This window comes from Daldinia caldariorum (genome assembly GCF_022478825.1).
Source record: "Daldinia caldariorum strain CBS 122874 unplaced genomic scaffold F4812scaffold_3, whole genome shotgun sequence".
NCBI classification, from domain to species: domain Eukaryota; kingdom Fungi; phylum Ascomycota; class Sordariomycetes; order Xylariales; family Hypoxylaceae; genus Daldinia; species Daldinia caldariorum.
Genome location: NW_025953039.1, coordinates 1,476,902 through 1,498,630, shown reverse-complemented (window position 1 = coordinate 1,498,630; position 21,729 = coordinate 1,476,902). Strand labels below are relative to the sequence as shown.

General features: G+C 47.7%; 2 protein-coding genes across 2 annotated transcripts; one reads left to right on the top strand and one right to left on the bottom strand.

Moving 5' to 3' along the window:
* Window positions 1-813: 813 nt before the first annotated feature.
* F4812DRAFT_274067 (histidine phosphatase superfamily-domain-containing protein) lies at window positions 814-6,674 on the top strand. The gene is made up of 4 exons (XM_047930931.1): window positions 814-2,260; window positions 2,322-5,353; window positions 5,408-5,850; window positions 5,955-6,674. Exons 1-4 carry the CDS (start codon window positions 1,210-1,212, stop codon window positions 6,406-6,408), a joined length of 4,980 nt encoding a protein of 1,659 aa, XP_047792963.1. The 5' UTR covers window positions 814-1,209; the 3' UTR covers window positions 6,409-6,674.
* Window positions 6,675-19,506: 12,832 nt separating this feature from the next.
* F4812DRAFT_273783 (uncharacterized protein) lies at window positions 19,507-20,919 on the bottom strand. The gene has a single exon (XM_047930930.1). It carries the CDS (start codon window positions 20,626-20,628, stop codon window positions 19,627-19,629), a length of 1,002 nt encoding a protein of 333 aa, XP_047792962.1. The 5' UTR covers window positions 20,629-20,919; the 3' UTR covers window positions 19,507-19,626.
* Between the last annotated feature and the right edge of the window lie 810 nt (window positions 20,920-21,729).

Below are 21,729 nucleotides of genomic sequence, written 5' to 3'. Positions count from 1 at the left end.
TATATCGATAACTTCCCACCCAACTTTCACCGCCTCGATTCTTGTCGAAAACAATAAAACAATAAAAACCAGGTCAACCGTCGTATTTCATCTCTTACAAAAGGGTCACGGGTCCATCGAGCGCCACATTATCTCAATTACTTAATGCTATTGGCTGATAACTCCTAAGACCGTAGCGTTGGACATCGCGGCATTGGGCATGCGCTTAAGACAAGATGATTGGCAATCCTATCATGTTATCGCCTGCAGATGATGCGATTTGCAGAATTCCCACCACACAAAAGATCGCCATCAGTAGCAATCTCGGGTTTATTTCAACGAAGCCCATAGACCCCGTTATCGTTCCTCTCAATCTCATAAGAGAGAAGGTCCTCCTCGCAGAAGAAAGTCACGTTTATCTGACCATTTTGATCTAGATCTTTCACCGACCCGCTCGTCTGCCACGTAATTAAATTGTAAAATGGTATGTATACCTTGAGGTAGGTAGGTATAGTTAGGTATCTAAACTTCTAATGAAGTTCATGATGCATCCCTGAAGCTTGATATTCCGATTTCCCGTTCTGCGACCCACTTCAAACGCCCAACCTTAGGTACCTTACGCATTTGCTGCAAACTAAAAATAAATCGGGTCCCGAACCTATTTCTTTATATTTCTTTCGGGGGCACTGAATTGGGGAGACTGAACCTACTAACCCAGCTTTCTTCTAACCAAATTTCACACATAATAAGCGCAGTGGCAGGAACCGAATGTCAAATTCCTCTATAAGTTAATCGCAGAGGTCCTGTTAAGGTGGTTTCGTCGAATCGACTAGAAGGACCGATTGAAACACGATATATTCGTTAGGAAGTGAAAGATAACATCATTTGCCACCACCGACTTCCAAGTATCCAGCTTCTGAAGAACAGCCGAATTTCTACTTTACCTTAATATTTACTCGGAATAAGATATCGTGTGGCACGCACATTTTGTTAGAGGTAGCTACCTTATGTACCTAAGGTAAACTCTAAGGTAAACTCCAAGGATCGCTACCAGAAGAACAAGAACAAAGTGGGAAATATTAAAGGTTTTTGTCTGATAGGTACCTAACTTAGAACTTATCGAATGACGAAACTCTGCTGTAAACGATCAGACTACTGCGGAGTACACTGTACAAAATTTTAGTCTCAACGGCCCGCTCGTCTAAAGAAAAAAAGAAGAAGAAAAAAAAGATGGAAGCTAATAATACCACTAATACCAAGTCGGGTCGCAGTCTGAGCGGCTCTGGCAAGAGACTTTCCTGGTCATTGTCGCATTCCCGCACCCGCTCACCATCATCTGTAGCCAGTAGCATCGCAAGTTCTATAGCAAGTGGGAAGAGCCGACATGCTGAGCCTCTTGGGACTACTAATGTATCAGTCGAACCCGCGAGCTTATCCATGCCACCTCTAGCTAGACCATTAAAACCGCCCCATCTTTCTCCATCTCCATATCGTACACGCGAGTCATCTGGGTCCGATATCTGGAATGAAGACTTCCACCCTGGTACTACTACTATGCCCGACGAAGTTGCTGTCGACGACATTGAGAATACCCCGAAACAACAGCCTGGCCATTCTGTCTCCGACACAAATTCCCCTTATCAGCTACCGGAACCTGCAGTGAACCAACCCCCTCCAACCGCAGAGCGCGAAGTAGAAAAACGCGTTTCTGTTTCGTCTGTTTTCTCTCTTGCGTCGTCCCGGGGAGTCGCAAGCTCTGCTCCCTCGACAAACGGATCGGACGGTGGCGGCGGTATCCAACGCCCAGTATCAGGCATCATGGCTTCTGGTAAAGGCTTGGGTCTATCCCCAGGTCAATCTGAGTCTGGAGTGTCCAACGTAACAGTCACTACATCTTCCAATTCCAATTCCTCGCACCCCGTTAGTGGCCTCCAATTAACTGCGCGGGAAGCTCATCACGCCAATCCTCTGGACCTTGTCAAACGAAACCCTGCACCTACGTCAAACCCGGCTCCTCGGCCTCCCGTAACTCGGTCGCGAAGCAGGGCTAAGCGACGGTTAAGCGGTAGCACAGCGAATAGTAGCCACAGCCATAGTAGTGAACGAGGCCCTCACTCTAGAGAGAAGGAAGAGACCAAGCCGGCTCCATGGGGTATCATTGGTGTATGCGCGCTAGATTCTAAGGCCAGAAGCAAGCCAAGCAGGAATATTCTTAACAGATTAATTTCAAACCGTGAATTCGACGTTGTAGTGTTTGGGGATAAGACAATCTTAGACGAAGGTGAGAATAGAGCATTGATAATATAAGTTATCGATGACATAAGATGCTAACAGCAGAGCAGAAGTAGAAAACTGGCCGATATGCGACTATTTGATATCTTTCTATTCAGATGGTTTTCCTTTGGAAAAGGCCATAGCTTATGTCAAAGCCAGGAAACCGTTCTGCGTCAATGACCTACCGATGCAGAAGGTACTTTGGGACAGGCGACTATGCCTACGGATACTTGATCAGATCGAAGTACCGACCCCGAAACGAGTCGAAGTGAACCGTGACGGCGGCCCGAGTATACTTACCCCGGATATTGCGAAGCATATAAAAGATGTTACGGGCATTACCCTCGAGCCCAGCGGACCGGAAAGCTACCGCTACCCTCGCAAGGTAGAATTGCTTGACGACGGTGATATTCTAAGCGTAGATGGTACCCTGTTAAAGAAACCGTTCGTCGAGAAACCAACTAGCGGCGAAGACCACAACATCATTATCTATTTTCCAAGATCCTCTGGCGGGGGTGCCCGGAAGCTCTTTAGGAAAATTGGCAATAAGAGTTCGGAGTTTGTCAATGATCTCACCATTCCCCGTGCTATTACCGAACCGGAGGGTAGCTTCATTTATGAGAAGTTTATGCAGGTAGACAACGCAGAAGATGTAAAGGCCTACACAGTCGGGCCGCACTACTGCCACGCCGAGACAAGAAAATCCCCCGTCGTGGACGGTATCGTCCGGCGCAATACGCACGGCAAGGAAATCCGGTATGTTACCGCGCTGTGTCCGGAAGAGAAGGAGATCGCAAGCAAGATTGCCAATACGTTTGGACAACGCGTCTGCGGGTTCGATCTACTCCGAGCAGGCGGTAAAAGCTATGTCATAGATGTTAATGGTTGGAGCTTTGTCAAAGACAATGAAACCTACTACGATCACTGTGCGGGTATCCTGAAGGAGATGTTCATTAAAGAGAAGATTCGTCGTGGGGGACCAACGCCGCCTCTTCCATCACCCACTATTTCCGATATTGGTGATCCGCTAACTAGAGCTATTTTTAGTAGCAAGGAGAAAGATGCATTGGCTGGTACAAGGCAGCCAAAATCCGTAGGAAGCGCAGGTACAGTTTCCCCCGAGGAGGGCAAAGAAGGTAAAGATGAGCAGGGCACAGCAAATGCCTCGCCGTCTAAGTCTGATGCGGGAGTGGCGGGTATCGCGTCAAGACTGCAAAGTGGTATCATTGGCCCTATAACTTACCTCACAGGTAGTTCTGCTGCAAGCAGCTTACCAACTACGGCCCCTCCGACTCTTCCGGCCACACCCTCAAGTAGAGCAGAAGAGAAAACTGACCAGCTGGAAGAGCCGACACCACCTCCCCCTCCCCCCAAACATTCGTGGAAGCTTAAGGGAATGGTCTCTGTCATCCGACATGCAGACCGTACCCCAAAGCAGAAGTACAAATTTACATTTCACACGCAACCATTTATCGACCTTCTCAAAGGCCACCAAGAAGAAGTGCTCCTTATTGGAGAGCCTGCTTTGGCCAGCGTCCTCGATGCTGTCGACCTAGCCTTGAAGGCTGGCGAGGAAGACCGTAATAAGCTTAAATCTCTTCGTAACGTGTTAGTCAAGAAAGGAGGATGGGCAGGCACAAAAGTTCAAATCAAGCCAATGTTTCGTAAGAAGAAAACGGCCGAAATGAACGAATCACCTCCAAAGGTTACCGAGGGAGTAAAGATGGAGTCTGAGACTGTAGACAGCGTACCCGAAGGGACGGGAAATAAAAAGGAGCCAGACCAAACCCTTGCCAAAGAGCAGTCGAATGCCGAAGACGGTCAGCACCGGCCTGATCCTCCGGAAGGGATCGTATCTGACTCTGAACAAGAGCCGAAATTCCCACCGCGACGCCAAGATTCTATGTCAGGGGTAACAATGTCCAAGTTCACCGCAGCCGACAATAGTTTCGTTTTGGATAAGTTGCAACTTATTGTGAAGTGGGGAGGTGAACCGACTCATTCGGCACGTTACCAGGCACAAGAATTGGCACAAAATATGCGTAACGACTATCTCCTACTAAATCGTGCTATTCTGGACCAAGTCCACGTATTCAGCAGCTCTGAGAGGCGAGTCACAGCTAGCGCGCAGATTTGGACAGCTTCGTTTATAGAGAAGAATGAACTTCCAGAAGATTTCATTACCATACGAAAGGACTTGTTGGATGATTCCAATGCGGCCAAGGATGAAATGGATAAAGTCAAGAAAAAGCTAAAGGGCTTATTACGGAAAGGAAACGAACGGCCATCGCAGTTTGCTTGGCCAGAAGGAATGCCAGAGCCTTCCGAAGTGCAAACACGAGTTGTTCAGCTGATGAACTTCCATCGTCGTGTAATGCAGCACAATTATAGCAAACTGCAAACTGGCGCTGTAAACTCGCTTAATGCGATCAATTCCCCGGGCTCGGATAAGACTCATAGCGAGTGTTCTAATACATCCGTAGCCTCGTCACTTTCCCAAGCCAACGCTATCAACGGCATTCAAGCTCGCTGGTGCTGTGGCGAGGATGCAGAATTATTCCGCGAGCGTTGGGAAAAGCTCTTTGCCGAATTTTGCGATCACGAGAAAGTCGATCCTAGCAAGATTTCGGAACTGTACGATACGATGAAGTTCGACGCCCTACATAACCGCCAATTTCTTGAATGGGTGTTCACTCCTCCAAAGCATATGCTTGAGGAAGAGTTCGGTATCACTATAAACCGAGAGGGCAAAACCTCGCCTAAAGAGTCTGAAGAGGGAGGTAAAATAGCCGATGATAAGTCGGATAAAAGCCAAATCCTCGGATCATCGCCTGGGGAAAAGGTGGATAAGTCAGATCGGTCGGAGAGAGCCGATAGATCGGAGAATACCATGAAACGTATATTCCGCAGGAGATCGTGGATGAAACATCCCCACGAGGTCGATAGGCCTGCGGAATATTTCCACTTGCCTAAAGGTAACAACCAAACGAAGGCGAAGACAGACGAGTGTTTCGAGCCTCTTCGAGAGCTTTACCAACTTGCGAAGGTTTTGTTTGACTTCATCTGCCCGCAGGAATATGGCATCTCAGATAGTGAAAAGGTGGGCCAATCTTTTTCCTTCTAGGCAAGTTCTTGACTGACGTGGGTATTGTAGCTCGAGATTGGACTCCTGACATCACTCCCTTTGCTGAAGGAGATCGTCCAAGATCTTGAGGAGATGCAGGCGTCCGATGACGCCAAGTCATTCTTCTATTTTACCAAGGAATCGCATATCTACACATTACTAAATTGTATCCTCGAGGGTGGTATCGAAACGAAAATCAACCGCAGGACCATCCCCGAACTTGATTATCTCTCACAGATCTGCTTCGAATTATACGAGTCCGAGACTAAACTTCCGGTAGATGCATCACTCGTTGACCAGCCTACCTTCAACTACAGTATCCGCATCACGATCAGCCCCGGTTGTCACATTTTCGACCCGCTCGATATCCAACTTGATAGCAAACACTGCATAGGATGTGCGCCGCGTCGTAGCTTGACACCTCATGCGGACTGGAAGAAGGTTATTGAGACGCTCAGAGCCAAGTTTCATCAGTAAGTATTTCTTCTTTTTCTTTCCTACGACGTAAGGACGACGTCATTGGTATAACAAAAAGGCCGTATAGAACCAAGCCCAGCTGACTGTGGATAACCAATAGAGTCAAACTACCCAAGACCTTCCTCGCAGTCAATCTTTCGGACGCCTTCACGTTCCAGGAGAAGGAGCGGCAAAACTCCGAGACGGATTGCCTCGAGAAGGATTCCGGTGGCAATGAGACAGATAGCGACGGTCTTGAGATGAAAAAACTGAGCTCTTCGCGGTCCTCGCCTACGAAGGTCGATCCGCGTGGTGACGACACCGAGGAGGCATCGAAAGTTATTACTGACGAGCAGCAACAGCAAGTGCAACGACAGGTTCTTCCACCTCCCGCTGCAACGGTTAATAATGCGGCTGTTCTGCCTCCGGCCGCGAATACGGCGGGAACAACTGCCCCTGGATTAGAAGGTACCGAGGACGCAGGCACAGGCACAGTCACAGGCACAGTCACTAACACTAGCATGACTACTACCACCACCACCTCTGTCGACCCTGATCCAAATAAGATGGGATGACGGGTTTCTGTCTTTCTGCATGAGCGGCACGGAACTCGGATGAGGAACCGGTGGATTAATAGGGGAGCAGTTAACTACCGGGACAGGTTCGTCGATGATACGGCTGCACCCCCCCCCGTTCCCTTCCCCTTTTCCCCCTCCCCTTCTCGCCTTTCGCCCGCTCGCGAGCGGTGAGCAAATCCTCATAATTAGGACCGGGGAGGGGTCGGACGAAGTAAGACAAGCATTACATGCAGCATTGTCAAGAAAGGGAAAATTGTCCTGAGATAAGCATCATGACGTGCATCTAGAACGAAACGTTTTTTTTTTCTCTGCTGTTTCTTCGTCCTGTCTAGGTAGGTAGGTTGCTCGCCTTGGTATGTGCCTTGCCTAGCCTAGCCTAGCCTAACCTAATGTATGTAGTAATGCATGTATGTAATGTGTTCATATACGTATATATATCGCTACCGAACAATTTAAAATATGACAGGGCGTCATGTTACAAGGGGTTATATACTACCTCCTATATAAGCAGAGAGATGCGCTCGTAATTTAATAGATGAGGACATGATAAGCGAACGGAACCGAATCCACGTGGACTTGGCCTTTTTCACGCCCCCGTTGCGTGTCCGTCAGCATGGCAGATGATTTATTATGTGCGTTTGTGCGCATGCATGTAAGTAAGTAAGGTAGGTAGGTATGTAAGGCATGTAATGTAAGGCATGTAATGTACATATGTATGTTATGGGCTGAGGAACCAACCACATGTGAGGTGCCCCATGTACGGGAACTAACTGAACTCCAACAGATCTTACCGAACTTTTAAGATTTAGGCGCGCATAGCCCCAACGCCAAACGCCTTGTAATGTGCCGATGCGAGATGGTTCCTGAAGCGGGTGCTGTTTTGGGAAGGGGGGAAAGCCCCCTCTGACCCGTCACTTTTCACGATGATGATGATGATGGTGATGGTGATGATGTAAAGGAGCACCGGTCAGAAAAAAAAGAAATTTCACCGAAGATACTTTTTTTTTATCTTCCACTTTCCTTTACCTTCAACGCCATGCCGGGAAGGAGGCACGGAACGGCACGGAGAAGTTTTTTTTTTTTTTTTTCTACTGCGATTGCTCCTGCGACTGCTTTCTTTTATCACTTCTGAGCAGCCGGCGAGCGAGACCGAGTCCCTTGCGTAGTTCATCATCTATACATCATCGAACGTCACCGGCCTCGGTTTTAGTTAGGTCTTGGTCCTTGGTAAGGAGTACTGAGAGGAAAGTGACAGCTGGACAGAAAAGCCTAGCTTAGAGGTGTTGCGAGTAAGCATGTAGAGTAGGTAGGTGGTGGGCATCCCGGCATTGAAGAACCAAGGTTGTAACGTCGAGCCGCGCCTTGTCCCCCCGGTCCCTAAAAGTTACCTATCATCCGGGGACACCAGTCGGAAATTTTGAAGCAAGATATGAAAAGGGGGGGGTTAAAAGGTTTCGGAGAGTGTTCTCTCCCCCCCCCTTCTTCTTACCTCGCAGGCGGATGACTGGCATGACTGATCTGACCATGGTCAGGACGGGATGCGTAACCGTGACGATCCAGATTATTGTGCTCTTGTGCACTAGGCCGCAGCTCATAAGGTGAGGCATGATGCGCGCGGCACTAAAATATATGCACGAACGTTGCGTACGGAGAAAAGAGTCGGTATGCATCTCCGAGGTTTCTTTCACCTGCCAATTAGGTAGTGCATGTACTTCTTCGCGTCTACTATGTAAGGAATATAAGCAGGCAGACACAGATACAGATCCATACCTACATCATGGGTATGATGATGGTGGTGCCGGCGGTGGGTAACTAAAGGCCGATTTTTCCAGGTGGAAAGGCAGAAAAGGGCGATGAAGAAGGGAGACACTAAGGAGGATTTAAAAATGTGATAGATCATAATATACTTTCGTCACACGAAATCTAGGCTGTCATGAGCAGCTGGGTTATTTTTTTTTTTTGTACCATAGTAGTCTGCCCCGCCAAAATATAAGAACCGAAAAGTAAAGAGAAGAAGGAGGGGGTAAAAGGAACACGGAAACCTGTTCACGGGCCCAGAATAATCGAATATCATCCGACGGTCCGCCAGTACGATGGAAACGGAAGATGAGCCGTCGACATCATGCGGCAGTAGAGCGGACCGCTGATTCAGAATATTCCGGCTTGAGTACTACTCCGCAACGTTGTTTCTGAGACCTTTCAAACGGGGCTGATAACTGCCCAATAGCGAAGTCGAGAACCTTGCAATCGAAGTTCGGAATGGCCAGCCGTATAGGGCTTGGGGAGGAGGGGGGAACACATAGCGTTCATTATCAACTTTCCGGCCGTCCAATTTTACCGAACCACATTCGACGCTGGGCATATCCGACCCTGTCTGGTTGGTTTACCTAGGAACTGCGACTTCGGGCTCTTTCTAGCACTTCCTAGCTCATCTTTGATCTCCTCCCGCTTAAAGTCCGCCAGTACCATTATTAACGCTTCATGCTCGAATTAGGTACCGAAAGCCGTCACAGGGCCAGCGGGGTTACAGACGTCGTGAAAAATATTAAGCTAGGCCTTTCTCCGTAACAAGGTTAGTAGGAAGCAGTCGTCAACCGGCGAACTTTGCCCTGTCAACAACACAATAAAACAACGGTGATTGTGGGCCGTTCCGATATTAGAAGGTTGTGCGCATAACATGGCCTGTCTTGTTCAAGATCAAAACCCGCCAAAGCTTACCACGCATCCGGCACTTTTACCAGTTGGCCGCCAGCGCCTCTAGAAGACTTTGTCGACCGGGCTATGTGACGTGGGATCATTCAAGGTGGGGGCAGCAAGTTGGCGAGGGTCATAGAGAGACATCCATAGTGGGGGGAGAGACAGGGAGTCTAGGCGTAGCCCCTCAATCAGAAACGAAAATAAATACAGGGAAGATGACGGGGAAGAAAATATTAAGACAGTCCTGTACATGGTAGTTCCCTATCATGGCAGCCGTGACAGGTAGCCAAAAGAACGGTAGGTTGCGTTGTAATCTATTATAAAGACCGCCAAAAAACAGGTACTGAGAGATCTGGATGGCCTTGGCAGGGCTAGGCAGGACAAAATAAGCTCACTTCCTCAATGAAGGTACCTATTGCATAGTAGCAGTCGACGGATCCTGGCGACTGGTCGTCAGATTCCGTATCACATGTCTATATCAGGGGATGCTTCACGATGAGGACATCTATTAGCCTGTAAGCTCGAAAAAGCTTTCACCTTGAATGTGAAGATCACATCAGGGAACCCATTCGCAACCTGACTCTGGCACTGACCTCATTGATATTCAGGACCGGCCCATTAGAACCTCACGATAATCCCTTTGACCGCAATGGAGACCGAAGTTTCATAAGCACGGGCTGTCGATATTTTTGGCCACCAATGGGATAATTACCTAATGTAATGCGAACCCAAGCCCATACCAGTCGGTAGTTTCAACAATGTTGAAAGCATTCAGTACCTAAGGTAGCGTATTGCGTATGTAGATACGTAGTCCGGTTTCCTGCCCGAAGTTTTGTTTGTCCTAGTTATTTGATATGGGAACCGTTGGCACCAACAACATTTGGAGAAAGCAAAAACTACGAAAAATGTGTATTTGGCTTGCAGTATTTGCGTAAGCCACGCAAGACATGTTTGCTAAAGTCCAATTGCCAGTTCAGGCCGGATATAGAAAATATCGTATTCGATTTCACTAAGGTCGGGTTGCCGACTCGACTGACCCATGCTTGAACATCCACGATTGGCTACGGGGGACCAGACGGGGATTGTTTGATGTTGTATTAACGGCCAACCGGTGAGCTTACCCCCGGGCTATAATATATGAATTTGCTTCTGGGATAGTCAATACGACCGGCCGCTTTTCTAGATTCGTTCCCAAATAGGCGCTGCGCAAACCAGTTCTAGTATTAAACAAGCTTGATGTGACCGGTAGTTGGTGTCGTGGTTAATTACATGACTTCCGTTTTGGGCCATTTGCATCTCATCGTGACCAACCAGAGGCGACCAACATAGAATTGAGTGATGACTCCCGCACGCGACAAAGATGAATCTTGTGCTACAAAACGCCTGCGATCACGATTTTGACTTGTCGGGTAGCAATTGGATACTCGAATAATGGAATCGAGTCCTGGCATGGCATCGAGAATACGTGGCCTGTCCCTCTAAGTACAGTACTATAGGTAGCACTTTGGCATTACGCAGTACGCATCCACAGCCGGTGGGTGGCACAATGCAAAGCTCGGTATTGCATTCTAGGTATGTAGTTGAAGAGGAAGGCCGGAAAGGAAGCCAGCCGATTGGCGTTGATATTGACCAATATCTTTTCACACGACAAATTATTTTGCTAGGAGGTATCCCCGGGTATCCTGGCTCTGGTCGCACGGTGGGGCTCGTTTTCCAAACCAGGAGGGACCCGAATCATGTACATCCTTGGAACTAACAAACCGACATTATTAAAACCACGTGCGACATTGGTTTCCAAGCCTATGCGGTGGAGCTAAAGGTTGATACTAGAAGCTTGCTTCGAAGGGTTGGATCCGTACCTTGGGTAAACTGTGGATTTGGTCTCGCTGGCGGTCGGGGAATTTTATGATTTGTTCACCAAAATCTCCGGGGGCATAAAGCGTGAAACCTTTGAAGACGGGGATAGTCTCGCTAGAAATCCTTTTCATTAAGCGAGACTAGCTCGCGGTCTCGCATCCCAAACACGGTACCGCTGGCCGCAGGGACGGCCGCAGGCTATTGCGCATGAGGGCGCGGTCAGCAGACATCAGCAGAACACTAGTTTAAGCCAGTTTAACAGAAAAGGGCGAAATAGTACGTCGTGCCTAGGGCTCACACTACCCGTTTGTCCAAAGGTACTCCCAAGCCACAGGTCTGTGTCTGTAGGTAGGTACCTATCCAAATGAGAAGGTAGATAACCGACGCTTTGGGAGGTGCCAAGATGCTGTATATAAAACGTCTTATCATCGTCATCAGGTTTTCCTTCGAGGCCCGAACGCAACAAGGATGAAAAATGTAATTCAGCTTCAAAGGTAGAAAAAAATAATATAGCGTAGCATGATGCAAATCGCGCTTGGTAAGTTAGACGGGCCCACGTCGAAGGTTTGAGGTAACGTCGCAAGACTCGTAGGGCTCTGTGATGAACTTCATCTCCACATGAAAGCGGGTATTCCATGCCCCAAGGTCCAGGATGCCGTACCGCCATTGCGGCGGTAGCTAATAAGGAAGCGACGCTACTACAACTGACGCTACGACGAGCTGCCTGGCTCCTGGGTCGTGGTTATAGCTTGGTCGTGCACATCATATTGGTACACAAACCGCCGGTGCATGTTCTATGCGATGTTTCAACCTTCAGGGGGTACGGGTACGGATCCCCTAGGTATATAACATAAGTAATAACTAGCCTTAATAAGCTAGGTAGTTATAGCTTATAGTAGGGAGGGAGAAGGATTAAAGTCGTTCTGAAGGAAGTAACGGATTGACCGTGACCGGGCTGTCGGAACAGTCCCCTAGAACTCCGCACGGGAGTTGGTTTCGAAGCGGCGCTCGAAAACTTGAGCCTACTTTGTCGTGGTATCGATCGTCATGGGTTGCAAGCCAATATTCTCTACCAGGTATTTGCTGTCTGAGTGCAATGCCCCAGTATACAAATACCCTACCTACCTAACCTAGGTAGGTACCTAGGGTAGTAGTTCAACACGTACCGAGATTGGCAAGCCATTCGTAACGTTACGGATGATTGTGTTCGTAAAAGGTATCCATACGGATAACATCAACTTGGAGGAGAGATATGTAATCTACTTACACACCCGTCGTCGTCGTCGTTGTTTTATAGTATGAGGTAATTGATGAGGCAGTAAGATGACAGAGATAAGTTGCGATTTGGCCAAGTTAAGTTTATACCTACCTAGAGCCTAGGTAGGTAGGCTCTAGGTAGAGATAGGCACACAACCAAGTGTCGCAATAATGTGAGGATTGGGCAAATACGACAACGACAGAAGCATAGACTTACAACAAAAAAAAAAAAAAAAAAAAAAAAAAAAAAAAAAAAAAAAAAAAAAAAACAAGGGTTGCTCGGCTAAACACGAATGTGTCAAACTCATTGATTAAAGCTTGATTCTGGGCGCAGCCAGGCCCTTTTGGAGAATTGTTTAATTAAGTACCTAGGTAGTTAGGTAGATTTAGGAGATTTAATAGACGTGCAGGAGGCTCAAAATAGAAAGTGATTGCGGGTAATGTGCAGCTGCATCCAGATTAGGTATAGAATAGAGATTAGATAGATTAGGTACAACACATTGCACATTTCAGGCAAGAGCATTCATTAATAAGGTTGCTTGAGTCCCAACTAAAAACTTTCTATAGGCTACATATCCCTAAGGTACAGGTAGTTGCATCTTATATTATTAGATTAGGTAAGTACACGTGCTCTATAGGAGGCAGAGGTATATGCAAGTCCCACTTGGAACTTGTACCTAATCACCTGCGTACATGTACCTACATAACTTAACACATGTACTCTCAGCCTCGGAGTTGCGTGTCCTTGGTACCTGAGTGTAGGACACCTGGCAGCTCGTCAGCCGCCGCCATCCTACCCTCCTTCGTCCCTGAATATGCACGTATTACATGATATAGGTCGACATAAGTCGATATTAAAGCAGGTGTAATATATGTACCTGAAGAAATACGTAAGTCACTTACCTAAGGCGGATATATGTGCGTATATATGTGTGTAAGTGCATCTAACCTAATAATACCTAGGTAATATGCATTATGTCTAACCCTTAGTCTAGGTAACTGATAGTACTTGCAATCTACATCGTGGACTGCCTGAACTAAAAAACATGATTAAACATGTATTACCTATAGATTACCTACCTCCTGCCGTATTTTTTTTGACACGTAGGTACCTACCGTAGGAAGAAAAAAAAAAGCCTTAAGATATGAATGGGTTAGGTAGGTGCATGGACAATACGTTTTCACGTTTTCACCCCGCGCTCCCCGAAGCAGCTAGCGGATATGCCTTTAATATCCGCAGGTCGTACAGGTCGTACTATATCAGGTAACATCATCGGCTTTATCATTACACTCTCGTTCTGCAGCATGCATCGACTTATAACTTACCTAAGTAGGTAATTAGGTCAGATGCCTTATTATCTACAATGCCGCATTACGCAGTTCTGTATGTCTGCAGTAACTGCAGTAATGTGTATTATATGTATTACCTGTGTGTATGAGTACATACATTCTATTATTTTCACATGACCAAACCTGGAAAAAGATGGTGGGGTCCATTATTCCATTCCGATGGCTTACTTCGTACCTTAGATTAGGTACCTGTTTTTTTTTTTTTACTTTCATTTTTTTTTCCCTCCTCTCTTCGCATAGTAATAAAAACCCGCTGTATGTAGGTAAGATTAGATGTACCTATCTCACCGGGTTGTCTAGGTTAGTCAGCTATAAAAGCCTTTTTTACCCAATAAGCCGAGGATCTCGTTATCGACTGTGTTACACCACGCGTAGAAACGTCAAACCAAACCGTCGGTTTTTCTTTCTTTCAAGCCTCTTTCTGACTTCGATCTAATAAATCCCGCCCAATGCTCACTCACTCTAGCCCTGTTTTCATGCGTTCACAAGCGCCAACCAAACTACCCGTAACTCCGAAGTGTCACGGAAACAGTATAATGGGTACGTGACGTACCCAGTCAGATCTTGCAACCCACGTTTGATGATACTCCTACATACATCCACACATCCACACATCCACACAATCATACAACCATACAACCATACAACCCCCCCTCTTCCCCTTCCCCAAGTAGCACGTCGGGATGTTGCCTTACAGAGCTACCTTAGCAATGGCATTGCACCTACGGATACATACCTAGGTAATCACCTACTACACCCGCAATCCGCACGTAATATGACCCCCGGACCCGTTCGCAGGACTACCTTTTGTGGCTACAGAAGAGCATTAAAGTCCAGACGACCAAGTGCTTCCCTAGACCAGCCAATAAATAGGAGCCCCGGTTCAGGAATCAGGTATGGAAATCATTCTGGCGAGCCGTGCCGGCCATCGCGAACCGCGCCAAACTTAGGCCAGCTCCGGCTCACCTTGGAAGATGTACATTATCCTCCACCTTGCCTACACCAATGGCTCCTGGACCGTGTTGTTCCATCACCCTAACGAGACCCTGACCCTGACCCTGACCTTGCTGCTGCCACTACTACTACGACTACTAATACCACTACGACGACCTGCAGGCGTATATTCTTTTCGATCGAAAACAGGAAACCACAAACACGTAATCTTTGGCTGAGATTTGCTATCATTCCTAGGCTTAAACGATTATATATGAGCCCTTTTACGCCAGGTACATTTAGATCCAGGTCGTGGTAACCGGTAAGGCCTTCTCTAGTTACCGATTCGGCAATTGCTATAGGGTAGAAGCCGACCGGTGAGGATAAGACCAATACATTTTCAAGTATGTGCCGTCCGCTAGCTTCAGATTGTGACTGGTCTTTCGTAGTTTAAAGCGCTCTGCTGGGAATCCTTTTTGTACGCCTTACCTTGTCCAATCCCAGACCTTGACTCTCTGAGAAGTTATACCTCCCTGAGGTATAAAAACGGACGGATGGAAAAGGTACATTGTCATGCTTTAACATCGTACTCAGACCGGTCTTGGTGCTGCAGGTAGTCAGACGAGAACACCAGAAGCACAGAAGTAGCAGCCACAAGAAGAAAGCAAGGAACACATGAGGCGAAAGTATTAATTGATCGAATTTTCGAATTTGCACTCAATAAGTTAAAAGCCGTTGTCGTTCCATGTCGTGTCATGCCCCATGCGCATGTCAGTGCTTTGGCCTAGGCCCTTTCATTCCCAAACAAGCATAAGGCAATCCCTTCGCTTTAAATTCCTATTTGCTTTGCTTTGGTTTTTTTTTTTTTTTTAAGTCGATTGTTCTTCGAAACTAAACTAAAAATACTTTTTTTTTTCGGTTCCTCTCCGGTTTGGAATTTTGTATTGTACCCATATCCCTTGGGTAGTATAGCACAGCACGCATACATACATAAATACATGTATGTGAGTATGCCAGGTAGGTACATGTTGGACATATGAATTACATAGGTAAGTACGGTATACATATAGGTACTTATCTCTTACACATTACATATCTGCAATGTCATTCGATGTATCTGGTTCTAGCTGTAAAGGTTGTTTTGGCCCGGCGCTCTACGGGAGAAAAAGGGTCATATGCGGTCACCGTTCAGTCTAACCTACCCAAAGCAGACATGAAGTACGAATTGTCAAGTGTGTATCCTAGGTAAGTACCTCATTCAGTACTTACCTCCTTCCCGAGAGTAAATAAAGTACTTAGGTACCCATGATTGAATGTGTTACATGGTATTTAGGTAACTAAAGTTAATTGGAAGTGACAACCTTGAAAAAAAGTTGAAGTCAGAAAAAAAAAATTTAAAAAAAGAGGAAAACCCAATCGAGCCCTTGTCGCAAAAAGAAACATCACTTTCTTCTCATAAAACTTCCGCTTCCCCTGTTATCGAAAATTCTGGGACAACGTACCAGTTCCACTCCAACTCCTAACTCCTTCATGTCAATCACCTCAGGCAAGATCAGGTCCTGTTTCTAATGTAGTTCCCTGACGGCCTGTCCCTCGCGTTGGTAATGCTCCTAGTGCCGAGTTACCTTCTTTGGTAGTATGGGACTTGACGGGAAACACTGCCGACCGTTCGTCATAGGGCCAGGGTAGACGATGTCGATAGAGCCGTACGTACATATTAGTATCTGAGTGTTATTTGAGCCTCCCTCATGATTTTTCAAGCTTGCAACGACGTCCCCGTCGAGTAATTAGTTACACATCACATTTTACCCCCTACCCTCTCCACCTCTCACCCATCCATTGTCTGTTTTCACTCTGATGCTCTGCTCTGCTACAAAAAGATAACTTCCGCCTCGCCTAGTCTACATGATTCTCTACCGGTCCCAGACTACAAACAGGCAACTCATAAACATCTTCCCGTCACAAACCCACATTTGACAAACAATAAATAACCCAACGTTTTCTCTGGACCTCAAGGTCGTTTCTATTCACTTGTAGTCTGTCGACTATTTAAAGTCCCTTAAGTCTCTCTTTCATCACCACTTATCTCTACCCACCTCAACGCCCTTTCTTCATCCTCACCCATCATATTCGTCATCCGTCACAGCCAGCAAAGTCTATCGCACCATCTTGTCAGCTAATCCTCACATCTACATCGATACATCGATACTCGCATCAGTGAGTCTCTTACAGCAGTAAGAACCTACCTAGGTACCCTTCACTGATTATGCCACTAACACCATCTTTAGGAGGGACCAACTAAACCCGCTAGTATTCCCAACTATCCGGCACTCTTATCATCGGCATCCGGAAAAGTCTTCTAAGACAGATCCCTGACCGGATATGGCTAAAAACATGGCCGTCAGCAACAACTGCGCACACTCTTTCAAGATGCTGAAGTCAGACAGCACGCTTGTCCAATGGACCTGTAATTTGTGTCACTCAGGCCCCCACTGGTGGATTTTCGAGTGTAGATACTGCAAGATCCACACGTGCCGGGCTTGTGTCCACAATGTCTAAGCACGGGGAGGGCCCGAACCGTGTTATTATTGGCCTTTCTGATAAATGTAAGTGGGAAACTCGTATCTGTCACGTCTCATATATCATGATCTGGGATTTCAACATAACAGGAAATGAGCAAAGTGCTAACAAGGCGCTCAATTTAGTCCCAGAACCTTGGTTTCGGCTCGTTCGAAGCTAAGCTTTACTTTTTGGATTGGAGGGAGCCTCTTCCGATATTTCACGGCATAGGTTTACAAACCGAAAAAGAAAAAAAATTAAAAAAAGACTCGACACACGCAAATAGCCGTCGACATCTGGAAATACATAGTAGGTTACCGGGGCGCTTGTCGGCTACGCTAAGATCCTGCAGGCGTAAAGCCAAGACGGCCATCAAACCACCTTATTGGCCTAAGCCGTTTTTTCTTAGTGACATTTCCAGCAGTCCCTTGGGCCTACATCTTCAGCCACTTGATCGATGAAGCCACAGCGTATCTCGGTCCAATTTGGTTAGATCCCGATAGATCACTTTCCGACAAACTGTTACTATGTACACCGTTGTCATAGGCTGTACGCGACATCACCTTAGGCCTGTTTGACGGCTCTCATGATTATGATTTCCTTAATGTACCTCCATAGACATTGTATTTTGCGCAGATTTCCGGTGCCTTCCCACACGGGTACGGATTCACCCGAGTTTTCCCTTTCTTACTATGGTCGTTTTCGGAGTTGACAGGCATGCTGGAATAGCATTGCCAATTAGGTTGGCTTCTGCCCATAACGGAAGATTTTCTTCGTTTTCAAAAAGGAATGTATGATGGAATAAATGAAATTACAGTTGGAGCCTTACAGGTGTATGACTTTGGGGTTGGCAATGGTTAACTGCGTATTTGCGGTGGATCTTGTTTCATTATCTCTTCTAACTCATGCAGATGGTACGAAGGGGGCATCCATTTTACTACCGATACAATACCTAGCAGCCAGCTGGGTTGCCTTGGTCTGTCTCTTATCCTTTTTGTTGCACGGGTCCTCCAGGATTGGCGTGAAAGGAAAAGGAAAAAAGAAAACAATAAAAAAAAAAAAGAAATTCTGGGAAAAGATGACTAGTACGCAAGTACACTCAAAATCTTATTCATGTTTTTTTAATACTTCTTAAATAGAACAATCACATCGTTAGTTTCCAAGATGGAAAGTATAGGCAATCTTACGCTAATGCCACGTCGCAAGGGAAATCAGGGCCATGGCAGGTTAGGTTAAATCAAATCAAATAGATGGATCGGGTTGGGATGAAGTCAAAGTTGAGGCTGCTGCGTGCAGCCCATGCAGCCCGTGCAGCCCAACGGAAGGACAGCTGAGATTTAGGCATGGCTACGTGCAAACGCTGTGCGACGTGGGAACACGCGTTTTCTTTCACACACGCGGCGGTCTGCAAGGTCCCGTTGGCTTCTGGAACGGTTAGCATATCCATTGGGCTGTCATGGAAGACGGCGTGGCACATAGCGTTTGTACGCGGCAACCAGCATTGGGGAAACACAACGGCCAGCCTTGACGGTGAGAAGTTTTTACCTAACGACGGAGTAGAAGACAAGTTGTTAACTTACCTTAGGTGGGTAGATGGTTAGTCCTCTTTCTATTACACCGTCGCGTCACCATCACATCACTATCGTTATATATACCATACCTACCTCCTATCTACCTTGGGCCAGGTAAGTATAGGTATAGGTATATATGCCATGCATGATTGACATACATACAGTATATACCTTAGGTACATACATGCATACCTAACATATGCGCTTCATTAACTCAGCTTGCTTTCCCTCTCTCTCCTTCACCAAGGCGAGGCGGAAACAGGGCAGGACAGGATAACGACTGGCCTGGTTGCGCTACAGCTATGCACAACGTCGTGACGTGCGACGTGGGACCAAACTTCGCCTTACAAGCGACTCCGGATATTCCCCCCGCCTTTCCCTTCTCCCGGAGACCGGGTCTAAGCCGGCCGGATGTAACTAGAATCTAGAACCACGATCCGGCAGCCTCGTACGTAAGCCAACTATCCGGGAAACATCTGCCATACTTGGACTTCCTGTTAGGTACCTAACCTGTTGCCTCGCTTGCTCTCGCGTCCATATCCCCTGGCGTAACCAAGGTCTCGCTGACTGACTCTCTGTTCCTGGCACATACACACCCCCTAGGTAGGTACTTTACTCTCTTTTCGCTTGCTCTCACATATACACACTCCCCCCTTTTCTCTTTTAAACACGCCACATCATCCATCTGCCAGTTCGCCCCCCAGCACAGCACGTCTCCCGTATTTTTTTTTTCTTTTTCTTTTTGACACATGCCTTACACCCGCCGCGCGGTAATACCAGGTACATACCTTAGGTACCTACAAATATAGACCGGGCTCACTTCGGCCAGGCCCAAGTATCTCTCTCGGTGATGCGTCTCGTCACGTCGACTTCGTCCCCCACGGCGACGTCAGCTTCCAAGTTCCCTGCTCTTGTGCTTTCGTCACTCTTCTTACCACCATCACCATTCCCATCACTATCACTACCAACACCGCGATCGCTGCTGCTATTTTCATCCGACGGTAGCAGAAAGGCGTACCGCCCGAAGATAGGCGACCACCGGTTGCCCGCGTCCACGCGGCGGTCCCGCATCAGCTTCTTCAGCACGGCGCCCAGCTCGCCCGAGGCCCGCCGCCCCGCTGCGACGGCCGCTCACCCGCAGCTCCGCCCAGAAATCCTCGTCCCAGGCTTTTGGTATCGACGACGACGACGATCCGTCATCCGCGCTACTACTATTACTATTGTTGCTGTTGCTGTTGTCGTTTTCGTCTTCTTCTTCTGGGCCAGAGGAGAAGGGGGAAGAGGAAGGGGAAGGGGAAGAAGAGTCCTCCACCCAAACCTCGTCCACGACGATGTTCGGCCGGAACTTAATCATGTCCATCTCCTGGCCCTCGGGTAGCCGCGCGCTGACGTCGCGCAGCGAGGCTTTGGACGTTACGAGGAACGGGGCGGCTTCGTTGAAGGCGAGTCCACCGTTGCCATCACCACTCCTAGATTCTTTTGGCTGCTGTTGCTGCTGCTGCTGTCGTCCATGATAGGGCACATAGGATGCCAGGTAAGAAATTAAAGACTGGGACTGGGACTGGGACTGCGTCTGCGTCTGCGTCTGCATCTGCGTCCGGGACTCGGTCCGCGCAGGAGCATGCGCCAGCACGGGGCGCCGGTTATCGCCGATATACACGAGGACGGCGGGGTACCCGAGGCACGCGGAGAACCAAGCGTCGTAGGGGTCGCCCATGCGGAACGCGGCCGCGCCGGTGCCGAACAGCTTGATGTCAACGGTTTCGAGGCCGTCGACGGGCGGGGCGAGGGGGACTCGCAAGGCGGTGAACTGCTGCGGAGGGGGCGGGACGATCAGGGGCTCCGTGGGGACGTGGTAGGTGACGACGACGTGAGGGTGGTTGTCGTGGTGGTTGCCGTCCTCGTCGAGGGCCTGGTGGAAGAGCGCGCACTCCGGGAACTGGTACACCTGGATGTTCTTGTACCCGCCGTCGGCCTCCGCTTTCAGCAGCATGAAGCGCCGGTCGTATTTCAGACCCTCCCGCCGAAGGGTGGCCCGGTCGAGGGACACGGGGCGTAGGGATTTGATGGGGTAGATGTATAGCTGGGAAGGGTGTGTGAGTAAGTGAGTGAGAGGTGAGAAATGGCGTGTGTTGGTGTAAACGAATGGGGAGGGAGACCAGACCGGACCCCCTTTCCAGTACAGATAGCTCACTCACCTCTGTGATCTGTAACTTTTTCCGACCCGTCTTTGCTGGTTAAAGGATGCGAGACCAAAGACCAAAACCAACGCACGAGTAAACAGGTTTCTATTACTTTATCCCTTTCCTCCCTGAAGCCTACCAGGTAGCCTATGAGATATGACGGTGGTCTAATCACGTCACTAATAGGTAGTAGTATGAGGTAGGTATACCTGGTTATTTCGTTTATGGGTCAGATGTATGTATGTAGTTCTACCACTCGGAGGTTTGAACTAAAGTTACCTACCTAAGGGGTGGGGATAAAACTGAGAAGTTGTACCTATGCAATTCTTATCGAGTGTACAATATCTAACCTAGTATTGCTGGGGAGAAAGGTAGCAGAGCCTCATTAGAGGTTAGATTAAGCAGATTCGATAATATAAATAGGGTAGGTATGGATATATAGATATTGTTTTCCAGATGCGGGGGAGCTGAGCGGTGTAGCAGATAAGTACCGAACCTAAGGTAGGTATATAAAAGGGAAGAGAAATGAAAAAAGGGAGAAGAGAAAGCATTATGATTGTTCGGAGGGGTTCCGCTCAGCTCGGCCAATACGCATCGCGGATCAGCAAGTCCGAGTGTGTATATGGATGTATTATTCCTGCGACCGGGTACGTGGACTAGTTAATACCATGCCATACATACCTGTATCGATCATACCTATCATCTTAGTCGCTACGGATCCCGCATTATGCAAAGGAGATAATCCGGAAGATACCTGATGCATGGCGCCTTGGATATTTCTTTTTGATACTTGCCTCCAGAGCTGATAATCATTACCTCTAAGCGATAAGTCTTACGGCGCAGCACCTTAGGTACATAATATAGATACTTGTAAGTATAGTTCATCACAGAGATGAAGTTTGGAGGAAGCG